The sequence below is a fragment of the Oncorhynchus clarkii genome, chromosome 4 (genome assembly GCF_045791955.1).
Source record: "Oncorhynchus clarkii lewisi isolate Uvic-CL-2024 chromosome 4, UVic_Ocla_1.0, whole genome shotgun sequence".
NCBI lineage: Eukaryota > Metazoa > Chordata > Actinopteri > Salmoniformes > Salmonidae > Oncorhynchus > Oncorhynchus clarkii.
In genome coordinates this window covers 68,142,836-68,159,196 of record NC_092150.1, presented here as the reverse complement: position 1 = coordinate 68,159,196, position 16,361 = coordinate 68,142,836, and the positions used below count along the sequence as shown (strand labels likewise).

General features: G+C 45.5%; 1 protein-coding gene across 7 annotated transcripts in view; it reads right to left on the bottom strand.

Annotated features, from left to right (window-relative positions):
• LOC139407170 (protein enabled homolog) overlaps positions 1–16,361 on the bottom strand; it is a 158,625-nt gene that overhangs the window by 60,840 nt on the left and 81,424 nt on the right. For all 7 annotated transcript variants that reach the window (XM_071150695.1, XM_071150690.1, XM_071150693.1 and 4 more), the window contains exons 2-3: positions 11,528–11,693; positions 4,427–4,610 (exon numbers count right to left, since the gene is read on the bottom strand). In XM_071150695.1, the coding sequence (XP_071006796.1) occupies positions 4,427–4,610; positions 11,528–11,693 (350 nt within the window). The remainder of the gene's footprint in view (positions 1–4,426; positions 4,611–11,527; positions 11,694–16,361) is intronic.

Below are 16,361 nucleotides of genomic sequence, written 5' to 3'. Positions count from 1 at the left end.
CCTCACTCTACTGAGGACAAAAGAGTTATTCTGCCAAACCAATATAAACAGTGGTTCAAAGAGAAATATACGCAAATGTAATTTTTTCAGCTTAGTGAAGCAAAAAAAAAAAACCAGCAAAGTCAGGTAAAACTTTGATGAGTCATCTGTGTGGACTTTAAACACTCAAACATTAAAGTGCCTTTGGAAAATGTCTGGCCAAGTACTGCAGTTTTAGTGTTATGCTCAAGTGTGATATGAATGATAAACAGTGTTTGATAACACACAAATAGAGGGTTCCAGCATCTCTCTGACTCTTGGGTCCTGCTCAAATACCTAGTCACGTTCACCCGTTCCACTATATACAGGTTGAAAATGGCAGATTGTCAGTGATAAACGCCTAAATGTTTAACCCAGTTGCTGTACAGTAACATGCTATACATGACATTAGAGCCAATGTTCACTCAAATCTTTCTCGGCATTGAGCAAATTGTAGGTCTGCTGCGTGCAAACTTCAATGTTGTGAACATTCTGTGCAACTTCCAACGTGCGTTTACTGTGAACACGGAAGCTGTACCTGTTGAAGTTACAGTTTTAACAGTGGCCAATAGGCTACTGAGGCTAGTTGATCATATTGTAGGCCTATCAGAGTGGCCTACCATAAAAAACAATGGAGAAAATACATCCCATTACATTGTAACATGGAAATAGCTGTTCTATCGTTCAGCCTACAGTATCAGCCAATGTGTGGTGTTCAATGTAGGCCTACATTCCATGAGACTTTTGGAAAAAATTCAATAAAATCATGAAGGGCTTGACATTAACCTGTTAATCCACTTGTCCTTCAGAGAAGGAGGTGACTGAAAATTGTGCTGTGTTTGATGCAAGAAACCACTTTACAAAACAATATGCATTATTCCCATATCATTATTACAGAGAATCAGAAAAAAATATGCTACCCTATGCCTAATGGCTTCTTAGCTTATACAAGACTGTCTCAAAATACAACACTACCCCATTAAGATTAAAAAAAACTCTTTACCTGACTCTTTTCATAGATGTCGAGAAAGGTACACGTTATGTGCTCTTGTAGGAAGCAATCCCTCCCCAATTGCTGACTACACATTATCTATAAATGGGCTAATAAGTCTAACTAGCAAAGGATATGAACAAAATTTGCACACGCGGCTACATGCAGTTCTCGCTTTGATCTCAAAACAAGCACATCTCCTCACGACCGCTCATGCTGTAAGCACAGTCCAGATCAAAGTAAATGACACAGATCCATATATGGCAATGGTCAATTTGCACATAGGCCTACTGCAGCTCTGATTAGTTATAACGCACCGGTCTGTGTAGATTACAGGCTGAGTCATGCGTGCAATATATTCTTACTTTGAGGCGTTCTACAACAAAATGTCTTGCATGTTGTTTTTTTTTGCATGTTGCATTGAAATCTCCACATCCTTTTGGAGAGATTGGAAACTCATATTGGTCTACACGGACAAGTTCTGGCCTGGTTTAGATCTTATCTATCGGAAAGATATCAGTTTGTCTCTGTGGATGGTTTGTCCTCTGACAAATCAACTGTAAATTTCGGTGTTCCTCAAGCTTCCGTTTTAGGACCACTATTGTTTTCACTATATATTTGACATCTTGGTGATGTCATTCGAAAACATAATGTTAACTTTCATTGCTATGCGGATGACACACAGCTGTACATTTCTATGAAACATGGTGAAGCCTCAAAATTGCCCTCGCTGGAAGCCTGTGTTTCAGACATAAGGAAGTGGATGGCTGCAAATGTTCTACTTTTAAACTCGGACAAAACAGAGATGCTTGTTCTAGGTCCCAAGAAACAAAAAGATCGTCTGTTGAATCTGACAATTAATATTGATGGTTGTACAGACGTCTCAAATAAAACTGTGAAGGACCTCAGCGTTACTCTGGACCCTGATCTCTCTTTTGACGAACATATCAAGACTGTTTCAAGGACAGCTTTTTTACATCTACGTAACATTGCAAAAAGCAGAACCTTTCTGACCAAAAATGATGCAGAAAAATGTATCCATGCTTTTGTTACTTCTAGGTTAGACTACTGCAATGCTCTACTCTCCGGCTACCCGGATAAAGCACTAAATAACCTTCAGTTAGTGCTAAATACGGCTGCTAGAATCTTGACTAGAACTATTTTTAAAAATCATATTACTCCAGTGCTAGCCTCTCTACACTGGCTTCCTGTTAAGGCAAGGGCTGATGTCAAGGTTGTACTGCTAACAAAGCATTACATGGGCTTGCTCCTACCCATCTTTCCGATTTGGTCCTGCCGTACATACCTACACGTACGCTACGGTCACATGACGCAGGCCTCCTAACTGTCCCTAGAATTTCTAAGCAAACAGCTGGAGGCAGGGCTTTCTCCTATAGATCTCCATTTATGCATCCCAAATGCAAATTAATTACTTAAAAATCATACAATGTGATTTTCTGGATTTTTGTTTTAGATTCCGTCTCTCACAGTTGAAGTGTACCTATGATATAAATGACAGACCTCTACATGCTTTGTAAGTGGGGAAAACCTGCAAAATCGGCAGTGTATCAAATACTTGTTCTCCCCACTGTATATCTGGAGTATTTCTCCTGTCTTATCCGGTGTCCTGTGTGAATTTAAGTATTCTCTATCTCTCTCTCTCACTCTGAGGACCTGAGCCCTAGGACCATGCCTCAGGACTACCTGGCCTGATGACTCCTTGCTGTCCCCAGTCCACCTGGCCGTGCTGCTGCTCCTGCGGCTATTGAACCCTGACCTGTTCACCGGACGTGCTACCTGTCCCAGACCTGCTGTTTTCAACTCTCTAGAGACAGCAGGAGCGGTAGAGATACTCTGAATGATTGGTTATGAAAAGCCAACTGACATTTACTCCTGAGGTGCTGACCTGTTTCACCCTCGACAACCACTGTGATTATTATTATTTGACCCTGCTGGTCATCTATGAACATTTGAACATCTTGGCCATGTTCTGTTATAATCTCCACCCGGCACAGCCAGAAGAGGATTTGCCACCCCTCATAGCCTGGTTCCTCTCTAGGTTTCTTCCTAGGTTCTGGCCTTTCTAGGGAGTTTTTCCTAGCCACCGTGCTTGCTGTTTGGGGTTTTAGGCTGGGTTTCTGTACAGCACTTTGAGATATCAGCTGATGTAAGAAGGGCTTTATAAATACATTTGATTTGAAAGTGGCCAATATTGCGTTGATTCGATCACACTTTTTAACTGACAGACGTTATAAAGTTGAGCACCACGCGACAAGATGCCCCCCATCCCTCCCACTGATTGGGCTACTTTTGCACATAGTTGTTGACCAAGTGGGAAATGCTGTAAATCGAGAGGAGTTGATGTGTTCTGAAAGAAGAGACGTTGAGCATTATAATTAATACTGCATTGATGTCATACAAGCAAACCACACATCCATGAGTCCAAATGTGCACTTCACATTTCTATATTTGAAAAAACTCACGTCATTTGTTATCAACGTTTATGTTTGATCCACAGTTACAGGGATGACACGTGTAATACCCTGGGTTTTCCTAAACAGAATGAGTGTTTGTCGTGTTGGGAAGAAAATGAGCCGAGCAACACACACTTGAAGGCACTCATGACTCCATTCTATGTGCACCAAAATTACATTCGGTTTGTCTGAAGTGCCTTTCGAAAGCCTAACACGGCAAGATAATCTAACTTAGCTAGCCATGTTGGCAATAGAATAGGCTTTCAAATGAAGCCCACCTGACCCAGATTTATAACGGAACGTTTATGGATTGCGTAGACAGCATTTGAGTGAGGGTAGGGAGACGTGACCTCTCTGTAATCATTTATTCTGATCTTGCACCTACTCCAAAATGCCAATGAATATTCTTATTATGTTACTGAATGTATCCAGTATTTGCAGATTTCGTCATTGACAAACGCTGTGAAAAGCACAGTGAACTTAAAAAGGCACATGAAATCAACAGTTTAGTGTTTGGATTCAGTCTTATGCCAGATGAACTGTTTTGTCCTCACCGTCGGCCTGATAATTTCCCCATGAACTCCAAAGTGTTCTTTCATTTGCTACCATGGTCATGCATATGCTTTTTATACTTATTCTGTTAGAATCATTTCAATTTGGCCCCGTCCATATAGACCACTTTCCACAAGCGTAAGGGGTTAAGCAGCTGTGCGTCTGAGCAAAGCCCTCCTAGCCTAACCCATACCCATCTCCTAGATCAGCCATAAGGTTTGCATGCCTGCCTACTTACCATGCAGGACACCTCTCACTCCAACCACTGCAGTGAGTGAGGCAACAGGATGGCAACAGGCAAGACCACCTCTCATTTGTTAAAACCCAACAAACAGCTGATTGGATGACTCAGGTCTTTACAGCAGTCTTCCTGCCAGTTAATGAAGCTTACCTGCACCTGTGTCCTGAGAGTTGAGCACCTCCAGGGCATGCATCATGGCACTGGCGAATACGTTGGCATCCTCCTTGCTGCCAAAGTTGAGTCCGTAGACCTGCCTGGCATCGCGCCACTGGTGGAAGGTCTGTGTGGCCTGGTTGTACTTGAGCCCCTTGGGAATGGCACAGTTTATTACCACCTGGAGAGGGGGGGGGGGGGGGGGGTTATTCTGAAGTACTGAAAGGACTATTTGTGTTACTCAAAACAAGTTTATCTCACTTACAGGGAGAAGGAGAGGTGAGATGGTTTTGAGACAGCTTTTCTGAAGCACGGAAAGAACTGTGTTGCTCAGAACGCGTTTATCATGATAACAGGAAATGCAGCTTTCTAGAGCACACAATAGGTCTACTCTATAAAGTGAGTCACACATTACAGCCAATACACCTCAGTCAGTCTAAAAGCAGTCTAAAAGCACCACACTCACTACAGTAAAGTACGAGCCACCTTGAAATGTTATATGTGTGGTTATTTAATCACTTTGGCACATGACCAAGAAGAAACGCTGTGTCAGTCTTCAGGTCAGAGAAACATGAGCACACCTTTCATAAATAAATGGAGGGAATCAAATGAGCTGCGTTTAGCTCCCAAGCAATCATTCAAAGCGTGAGGATCACGCTAGTTCTTCAGTTCTAGAATGTTAGGGTTGGCGAAAGCTGTGGAAAAAATACCTGTAATATCCGCACCACGTTTATTTTAAATATCTAGAATTGAATTATCCTTTGGCTCTTGAAAGTGAAGATGTGTTGGTTACTAGCTTTTTTTCCCCTCTGGGCTGCCAGGCCAGAGATTTACATAATCTGTTCTCTCATTTCTTGTTGATGAGCACACTGAGGCACACAACGGAGCAGAGAAAACAAAACAGGCTGTCGGTTCAACTCCAGTTAGAGACAGAGGAACAGTAGAGGAACGGCGCATAACAAATACAGTTCATCTAGCCCCTATCAGAAACCAGCAGTACTGTACCCCAGCCAAGAAACACTCAGGAACTCTGTTAGTTCTTCAGCCTAGTCAGGGTCTGAGTGGTATTCAAGGCCGAGGCTACAGATCTCACTGCTGCAGTCACCAGTTGAAAGAGTTGAAAGAGTGCAAAGGGGACAGTATGCCACAGTATATTGCTACCTTACAGTCTAATAAAGACGCATCAATTGAAGAATAATCTGAAATGTGCAAAGTACATTGTGCCTATTCATCATCTTTTGATTTTCTAAAATGATTTTAAACCAACTAGTTTCAACTTCAGCCGTCATAAGTGTCTGAAATGACCTCGACAAGCCAAAGCCTCCACACTCCAGATAGACAGTCCATCTTCCTGTGATCGATTCTCTGCACTAGACAGACGCAGACAGGTGGCTGTATCAGTCGAATAATAATAAGCAGCATCAAGTCTTCACCCGTCTTGCCTCCATACCGTCTCATTTTAGATAAGTCAATAATCACATTTTATTGATATTAATCAATATTAATCACACAGTGCAGTGTGTGTAGTGTTGCAAATCTCGGCTCATAATAATTAGAAACCAGAAATCCATCAGAGGGCCTAATTAACATGCATCTGGATTGCTGTCGGATTAAAGTCTTTATTAAAAGAGTTATGAAGAAATATAAAAAACATCTCCATTCATGATCAGCTTATTGACTTACTAAGTAGAGAGTGACGACTTTACATCTGTGACAACAGAAATCCTACATCAGGTCCGTGTTCGTTAAGCCTTTAGTGGTCCTTGGGCTACTAACCAGTTTGCTGCCATGAACCCATAACAGGGTGTCAACATGACCTTTCAATGGAGTCCAAGGATCATCTGAACCCAGTTCTAAGAGCAGTCAAGTTCCTCCTACATGTTAAGGACACATGTCGCTGTGAGTGTCTATAGGGGTGGCGTGAAGGACCTTTCCCATTGTGTTGAAACAAACAACAACAGCAGGAGAGCGGGGCCTCGTAATGACCTATCCTCCTCTCTTCCCACGGGATGGGAGACGTCAGGGAGAAGACGGAGAGGGTTCTGGGATTGCTGATGAAGCACATGCAGACCGGCGAGCACTCCCTCGCCCTCCCCTACAGGAGGAATGCTGTGTGTTAGATGGATTCTCAGTCCCGCCTCGCCGTCATACAGTGTCAGCGGACAAACAGCCTTCCGTGACTGCACACACACGCGCGCACACACACACACACACACACACACACACACACACACACACACACACACACACACACACACACACACACTCCTGGTGTCACGCCCTGACCTTAGAGAGACGTTTTATTTCTCTATTTGGTTAGGTCGGGGTGTGATGTGGGGTGGGCATTCTATGTTTTGTTTTCTATTTTTCTTTATTAGAAACTGTGGCGTCTGTTTTTGATATCTACATCAAGTTGTCCTTCACACACAGTATAGGTCTACAGCAATTGTAAGGACAAGTGTGAGACCAAGAGAAGGAGGGGGCCAGCAATAGCTTTTTATTAGATTGGTCAAATTAAACCAATAACGTTGAGGTTTTTTCACTGTGTTAAATCCTTCTGCTCCAGTTTGCTGCTCTACATTAAGTAATAGACCGGCGGAAACAGGGTCGGGCATTACAGAAATAAGGCCTTCAAGGTTAATGGGGGGTAGGAACTCTAAATTAGATTCTTAAAAAGTGGTCAGGGTTTATTGCTTCAGGGGGAACAAATAGCGACTACTGAGTTTTTAAAAAATAAAGTTTTCAAAGAAAGAAAAACATGCCAGAGTGAAATATTACTTGGCACCCTGCATCAGGGCCGGATTTGATGTCATCCTTAACTGGCCTCTGTGGTGTAGGTTCTGAGGGGAGCGAGGTGCTGCACTGGGATTCCAAACCTCCAGGATTTACTGGCATTATGGTAGAAAGTACTTATTTAAAAAAAAAAAATATTGATTTAACTAGGCAAGTCAGTTAAGAACAAATTCTCATTTACAATGACGGCCTACCCCTGGCCAAACCCTAACGACGCTGGGCCAATTGTGCGCCACCCTATGGGACTCCCAATCACGGCCGGTTGTGATACAGCCTGGAATCGAACCAAGGTCTGTAGTGGCGCCTCTAGCGCTGAGATGCAGTGCCTTAGAGTACTGCGCCACTCAAAGTGACTGATTTCTTCATCCCACGCTCAGCTTTTCATACCGCTCCCGCTGGCTTTCTGTCCGACTCCCACCCGCTCCCGCTGGCTTTCTGTCCGACTCCCACCCGCTCCCGCTGGCTTTCTGTCCGACTCCCACCCGCTCCCGCTGGCTTTCTGTCCGACTCCCACCCGCTCCCGCTGGCTTTCTGTTCGACTCCCACCCGCTCCCGCTGGCTTTCTGTCCGACTCCCACCCGCTCCCGCTGGCTTTCTGTCCGACTCCCACCCGCTCCCGCTGGCTTTCTGTCCGACTCCCACCCGCTCCCGCTGGCTTTCTGTTCGACTCCCACCTGCTCCCGCTGGCTTTCTGTCCGACTCCCACACGCTCCCGCTGGCTTTCTGTCCGACTCCCACCCGCTCCCGCTGGCTTTCTGTCCGACTCCCACCCGCTCCCGCTGGCTTTCTGTCCGACTCCCACCCGCTCCCGCTGGCTTTCTGTCCAACTCCCACCCGCTCCCAGAAGAACTGGTCCCGAACCCAACCGCAGTCCCACAATGTTATCTTAGGCATATGTAACGAAGCTAACTTGCCAGCCATTTTCCAGGAATTTTGCACCCTATAGGCAATATCAAGAGTTGTTAAATTACCAGCAATTCTCACGTGGCCCATTATATTAGGCTATCAGTATTACTGGGATACATCAGCCAATAGGATAGATGTAGTTTGAAGAACGCAGAGTGGGTGAGAGAGAGGACACTTCTGCACTTTCTCTCAAGCTACATTTAGCATATAGCCTACCTTTTAGGAGTGTTTTCAGATGAAGACAAATATAGGTGATCAATATTTCTTTCCAGGCAATTTAGTAAACTTTAGCCTAAATCATATTTAGGAAGTTCATTTCCTTGGAAAGACAACTGCCACCTGGCTCTGCGCCCATGCATAGGCAGCCTACTCCATTTCAAGGAGAACACAAATACTGTATAGGCACACTTGATGTTGATCACGCCCAACTAGGAGAGGAGGTAGGCTACTGAGTGTGTGAATAACATGACAAAGAGGTGGTTTTAATACAATAGGCAAGCCTAGGATAACACATAGTAGCAAAACAGAAAGAAGACCGTTTCCAAACAATCTGCGGGACAAAAAAAAACTATTTTCATCTCAAACTCGTCTGACCGTCCGCAGCATGAAAAATGCAGACTGCACTGCAATGATCTCCGTCAGGGCCCGCAAGTCCAGCAGGATGGAGGTTCTGTTGGAAGTTCTGTGCACCAAGGGGCCCACTGTGACCTGCATGTTCATGTCTGACCACTACGCTCCAACAGCTCTGTCTCGATCACTGCATGGTCCTGACCAGAAACACGTCAGAGGGACTAAACGGCTGAGTCCAGTAGCTATCTAACTCAGCAAAAAAATACACTGCCCTTTTTCAGGACCCTGTCTTTCAAAGATAATTTGTAAAAAAATCTAAATGACTTCACACATCACACCTGAACATCACACCTGCGGGACAGGTATGGGATGGCAACAACAAGTGCCTGAGTTGCACCAGGAACGCACAACCCCTCCATCAGTGCTCAGACTGTTTGCAATAGGCTGAGAGAGGCTGGACTTGTAGGCCTGTTGTAAGGCAGATCCTCACAGACATCACCGGCAACAACGTCGCCTATGGGCGTGGACCAGACAGGACTGGCAAAATGTGCTCTTCACTGACGAGTCGCAGTTCTCTCCAGGGGTGATGGTCGGATTCGTGTTTATCGTCGAAGGAATGAGTGTTACACTGAGGCCTGTACTCTGGAGTGGGATAGATTTAGAGGTGGAGGGTCTGTCATGGTCTGGGCTGAGTGTAACAGCATCATCGGACTGAGCTTGTTGTCTTTGCAGGCAATCTCAATGCTGTGTGTTACAGGGAAGACATCCTCCTCCCTCCTGTGGTACCCTTCCTGCAGGCTCATCCTGACATGACCTTCCAGCATGACAATGCCACCAGCCATACTGCTCGTTCTGTGTGTGATTTCCTGCAAGACATGTCAGTGTTCTGCCATGGCCAGCGAAGAGTCCGGTTCTCAATCACATTGAGCACATCTGGGACCTGGGTGAGGGCAAGGGCCATTCCCCCCAGAAATGTCTGGGAACTTGCAGGTACCTTGGTGGAAGAGTGGGGTAACATCTCACAGCGAGAACTGGCAAATCTGGTGCAGTCCATGAGGAAGAGATGCACTGCAGTACTTAATGCAGCTGGTGGCCACACCAGATACTGACTGTTACTTTTGATTTTGACCCCCCTCCTTTGCTTAGGGACACATTATTCAATTTCTGTTAGTCAAATGTCTGTGGAACTTGTTCAGTTTATGTCTCAGTTGTTGAATCTTGTTATGTTCATACAAATATTTATTTACACGTTAGGTTTGCTGAAAATAAACACAGTTGACAGTGAGAGGGAGTTCATAATGCTTCTGGGATAGTAAGATAATCCTAATAAACAAGGATACTAGACCCAGAACAAAAATATGCTTTTAGAGTTAACCGGCCAACAAACAGTGCCTATATTCTCCACTCGTCTGACCTGTCCTACGCTGCTCCATCTCTCCATTGGCCTCTCCTGAGACAGGAGTTTTTAACAGGATCTGCTACTGCAGAAAAGGCCCCTGGCCCGCAGCGGCTCTGGATGTAGACAGTGCCTCAGTGGACTACACTAGTACTGCACTCAGCCATCTCCACAAACACTCTTCCTGCATGGCAACAAGGCCCTGGGAAACAGCACTGATGTTCTGGGATGCAACAGACTGGATCCTATAGTGATCATCCCCCAACTAATGGACTGGCAGAAGTGCTCTCTGTGCAAGTTTATCCGCTAGCACCGTTACAGTGAAATCTACTAAATCCCAACAGTCTGATGCACTGACAGAGAGATACTCCCAGACATGTAGAGTTAACTCTTACAGGACACACGCAGGATCCATCAGACCAAGCTAACCATCTGTTCAGTCCCAACCCAGGCAGTATAATAAACCTCTACTAAAACCTATTCACTCTCAATGCTGAAAGCAGCCCATCATGGCTTCCTTTAAGTCTATTTAAGGGAAACCACTCTAAGGGAAACCCATATGTTTGTAATGAGAATAACAGGCGACAAAGAGGGAAAACAACAGTTCCCGCTGACATAACTGAATTTAGAGGGGAATTCAGTTAAAACCCCAGGAGATGGGTTTGGGCAAGGGTCAGCTGCATTGTGTAAGCTAGCAACACACACAGAGGGCTACCAAATACCAAACAAACACCAAACAGACAACAATCAGCGCCAACACTAATCCAATCGGAGAGGTGTAGTCTGGTACCGTGGAAACAATTCAGCAGCACCTAGTGTCTTGCTTCTCCAAATATGTATCCTATTTTTCCTAAAAACAGGCCATCCACTCATTTTCCACATAAATGTTCCCTTCATTAAATGCAGATGTGTATCTCTGGCTGCCTGGCCAGATCATATCGTACAGAGTAAAAGCAGTAAACCAGTCAGAGAGAGGAGAGGAATACAGGAGACTAACGTTTCCTCTCTGGCATGGATCTATATTGCTGTTGTTGTCTATTGACTCTTTAGCTGACCATGGGCTTTACTCTTGGACAAGAGACAGACACACTGACAGGTGTATGTTTGTGAGAGCTTGGCTCTAGCAGTCCAGTCACGGCTGTGATGTGACGGTGACTAGTGGAGCAGCAGAGCTCTCCTATCTGTTTCCAATTACAGAGCTGGATCATTCCTGAGAGACACTGAGACAAGCAAGATGGCTGCCAGGCTACTACCCCAAATGAAACACGTCAGAGACGGAATAACGTAAAGAACTCCGACCAGCGCAGGGTTCAGCCACGTGAAATCCTGGTCCCACTTCAAACAAATGACAACTTCTAAAGTATTTCTATTGTCTTCTCAAGCACTACATACTCCTCAAATCATCCAGTCCTGTGCTGTCCCCACTGACTCACCTGATGGTCCTGTATTTTGCGTCCCACCACCCGGAAGGCGTTGTTGCCCGTGTGGTGGTATATGTGCACTCTGCTGAAGCCCGTGGAGCCGCCGGCTGGAACCCATTTCTTATTGGCATCGTCATACACCATGACAGCGGCCCGCGCCTGACAGATACTCTGTTCACTGTAGAGACGAGAGAGAAACAGGGGGGCACACGTTAAACAGCAGTACACAAGGGGACATTGGTTTCTAGCCCAAACAGTTGATCAGAGTTAATCAAGCCTGTCCAGTACAACAACATTTGTGGTCTCCTGAAAGTCAGGAACTGGAAGAGTGGGTGTCTGAGAGGATAATGGTATTAAAGGGAATCGTTTACATGATGGGATCTGACATGATTAAAAGGAGAATGGTCTAAGGGGGTGTCAACTATCCATTAAGATACACTACAAGGACCAAAAGTATGTGGACACCTGCTAGTCAAACATCTCATTCCAAAATCATGGGCATTAATATGGAGTTGGTCCCCCTTTGCTGCTATAACAGCTCTTCTGGGAAGGCTGTCCACTAGATGTTGGAACATTGCTGCGGGGACTTGCTTCCATTCAGTCACAAGAGCATTAGTGAGGTCGGGCACTGATATTGGGCAATTGGGCCTGGCTCGCAGTCGGCGTTACAATTCATTCCGAAGGTGTTACATGGGGTTGAGGTCAGGTTCCAGACCAGTCAAGTTCTTCCACACCAATCGACAAACCCTTTCTGTATGGACCTCGCTTTGTGAACGGGGGCATTGTCATTCTGAAACAGGAAATGGACTGTTTCCCCAAAGTTGGAAGTACAGAATCGTCTAGAATGTCATTGTATGCTGTAGCATTAAGAAGTCTCTTCACTGGAACTAAGGGGCCTAGTCCAAACCATGAAAAACTGCCCCAGACCATTATTTATCCTCCACCAAACTTTATAGTTGGTAGTTGACACTATGCATTGGGACAGGTAGCATTTTCCTGGCACCCACTAAACCCAGATTAGTCCATCGGACTGCCAGATGACGAAGTGTGATTAATCACTCCAGAGAACGCGTTTGTACTGCTCCAGAGTCCAATGGCGGCGATCTTTACACCACTCCAACCGATGCTTGGCATTGCGCATGTTGATCTTAGGCTTGTGTGCGGCTGCTCGGCCATGACAACCCATTTCATGAAGATCCTGACGAACAGTTCTTGTGTTGACGTTGCTCCAAAGGTAGTTTGGTAGTGAGTGTTGCAACCGAGGACAGTCAATTTTTACGCGTTTCAGCAGTCGCGTTCTGTGAGCTTGTGTGGCCTACCACTGCTGTTGCTCCTAGGCGTTTTCACTTCACCATAACAACAGCACTTACAGTTGACCAGAGAAGCTCTAGTAGGGCAGAAATTTGACAAACTGACTTGTTGGAAAGGTGACACCCTATGACAGTGCCACATTTTAAGTCCCTGAGCTCTTCACTAAGACCATTCTACTGCCAATGTTTGTCTATGGAGATTGCAAGGCTATGTGCTGAGATTTTATACACCAGCCAGCAACGGCTGTGGCTGAAATAGCCGAATCCACTAATTTGAAGGGGTGTCCACATACTTTAGTATATATAGAGAGCATATCAGGGTGAGTGTGCAATTGTTTACTCCATGTGTAACTCTGTGTTGTCTGTTCACACTGCTATGCTTTATCTTGGCCAGGTCGCAGTTGCAAATGAGAACTTGTTCTCAACTAGCCTACCTGGTTAAATAAAGGTGAAATAAAAAATAAAAAAATACATGGGCAGTTCACCTGCAGAAGGGAAACCATTCAGCCTAGGCCTAGTATTTAACAGAGTCTTGGTAACTACACACACCACCACACTCCTGCATCCCCACAAGGGCTCTGGTCACAACTAATGCACTATATAGGCTGCAGTAGTGGGTGTCATTTGAGACTTGGCCAACTCTGTTACCGACCAGCAGAACAAAACAATTAGGCCAAGGCCCTGTCAGGCAGTAAATTATTCACCAACATCCTTCACCCTCCCTCCCACTCCATAGCAACTACTCCAACAGGAGGAGACAGACAGGAGAGAGAGGGGCAGAATGTGAAGAGAGAGAGGCAAAGAGAAAGAAAGACAGGAGGAGAAAAATAGTGAGAAAGAGAGAGCGAAAAAGAGAGAGGGTAGAGGCCCTGGGGAAGAGAACCGCCACATAACCTCTCTCAGGTGAGTGTCAGCATGGGAGAAGGGAGTGTTGTCGACAACATTAAACCATGCAGGGGAAAGCCTGTTTTCCACTTTTGTCTTTGAAAGAGGCTTGAAACATGCATCTCCTCTCCGCAGCGTGATACATCAGACTCAATTTCATCTAGCGGTCGTTTCCTGATTATTGATCTCTAGTCAGACCGGGGATGGCAGAGAGACCTGAGACTTTGTGGAATTGCTCTCGAAGGTAGAAAAGAAGAGAATAAGAGGAATTGCAAAGCTGGCGAAACACGAACAGGCCCTAGAGGGAGGCGCAGAGCTCCCAGACTTGATGTGGGAAGCGGATGCTTTGGAATGGAAGAGGGAGGGTCTCTTACTCAGCAGTACCTTTGTCATCTCACTCCCTCTGCAAGGGAGAAACCAACCCACACCTCACTGTCAGCACCCATCAGCATATAGCAGTATAACAAATGAACTATGCCCTGCCAAACAGACATAGCCATGAAGGTCACAGCCTCTCACTTCAAAGGAAAACAGCTATAAACACAAAGCAACCTCTTGCTCACTGAGACAAGCATCACTCTATCTACGACACGATGACCCATGAAAGCAGGGTAGGCACAGACATAACAGCTGTGGTTACTGGCTGTCCATTAAAAGGTAATTGCAACAAGCAAATTCCTTTGTCAACAACAGGGAACCTGAGTCTCAGCACCAATTACTCTTTAAGACCACTCACAGATTGTTGTTTTTTTTATTTAAAAAAAACAGTATTGTAACTAAAGCGCATTATATTCGTGGCGGCGCTAGAAGGTGATCTATGCTCTTTCATCTGAGAAAATCATCATTCCATTTTTACTTTCCATTAGCTACCCTGACTATCTTCAGACCTGAATTGCTTTCGCCCGGCAGTTCTATATCTGCCTGCCTGCTGTAGTCTGTCTGTAGTGACAGAGTACTGATAACCTGCCAAGAGACATGAACCCACTTATCCCAATACACAGCCAGCGTCCTAGTCACACACACACACACACACACACACACACACACACACACACACACACACACACACACACACACACACACACACACACACACACACACACACACACACACACACACACACACACACACACACACACACACACACACACACACACACACACGACAGCTCCTAATGGACAACAATAGAAATCCTACAGTCTTCAGTAGAAAATAACTGGTGAATAACACATAATGGTGACATGGAATAGTAAAGGACATGGTCAAAATCAGTTATACTCTCACGGCGACCACGAACTAGGGCATAATATACAATGCAAATGAATGGAGAAGAACAATGGAAATAAAACACTAATTTATTCATGGGCTACTGCTCTAATCAGTACTCAAATACATTTGATAACCAAGCTCTTATTACAAGATTCCCTTGTTCCACATTTCCACCGGTTTCCTTGTTTCACGGGACTCTTGTAGGAGTCGTGTAATAAAGTATAGTGCTCTCTTCTAAACCACCAGAGAGAATCTGGAACCTAACTAAGGCCTTTGGCTCCGATCCACCACCACTTTCCCACCACAGGAAACTGAAACCCAGAGGAATCCAACCCCAAACCAAGTGTCCAAGGCAGGGGGAACATGCCTTCTAGTGCATTCTCAGCCCTCCGAGTGAGCTTGAGGCAGCAACATGGCATTGGTGGTGGACTGCCCTTACCCATAAAAATCAGCGGTCGGATCAGAGGTTGCTCATTACCCCTTAATTTTCACTTCTTTCACCCCAAAATCTGCACAGTCATCTAAGCAATGGCTGCCATTGGCTGACCACCCTCCCAAACACATATGGGTTGAGTAATGCGTGTTAGTGTACCACGGCTTACTGTTGTCATAACACAGAGACTGAGAGACCCCAAAAGGCTCTTCACATCACTGTGAAGCTAATGGGAATAGGAAGAATGGCTGTAAAGAAAAGAAGCTAGCTTCTCAATGGAGGTTGTTGTGGAGTCCTGCCTACCTAGTAGATGTGTCGCTAGCTGTGTAGGAAAACAAAGCGAAAGGACAGTGGCCTGTCTCTCTCTCTCGTATCGTGTTGCCTTAATGCTAAGTTGAGTAGACCCAGACTCCCTCATTAAGGTCCTGATTCCATTCAGAGCCTCTCTTCTCCCCATTAGTTCCTCTCAGTACACCTATACAGCTGCCTCTGGGCTCTCTGAAGGACAAGGTAGTAGAGTACTCCACTCTGAGTACCACTAACACCATCCCCTTATACACACACACACACACACACGCCAGTACAGTACAGTACAGTACAGTACAGGACACACACACACCACATTTAGACGTGTATAAACACACACATGAAGCTGTAACGTTGAGCCGGTGGAATTGGAACAGGTATAGCAGAGGGTTTCTCTCCCTTCATTAATGCTAAGGTCTCTATCAAAATATAACATCAAAGAGCTTGGCTGTGAGAGAGCAGGCAGCTAGCGCCTCCAGCAGAGCTGTGAGAGAGCAGGCAGCTAGCGCCTCCAGCACAGCTGTGAGAGAGCAGGCAGCTAGCGCCTCCAGCAGAGCTGTGAGAGAGCAGGCAGCTAGCGCTTACAGCAGAGCTGTGAGAGAGCAGGCAGCTAGCGCCTCCAGCAGAGCTGTGAGAGAGCAGG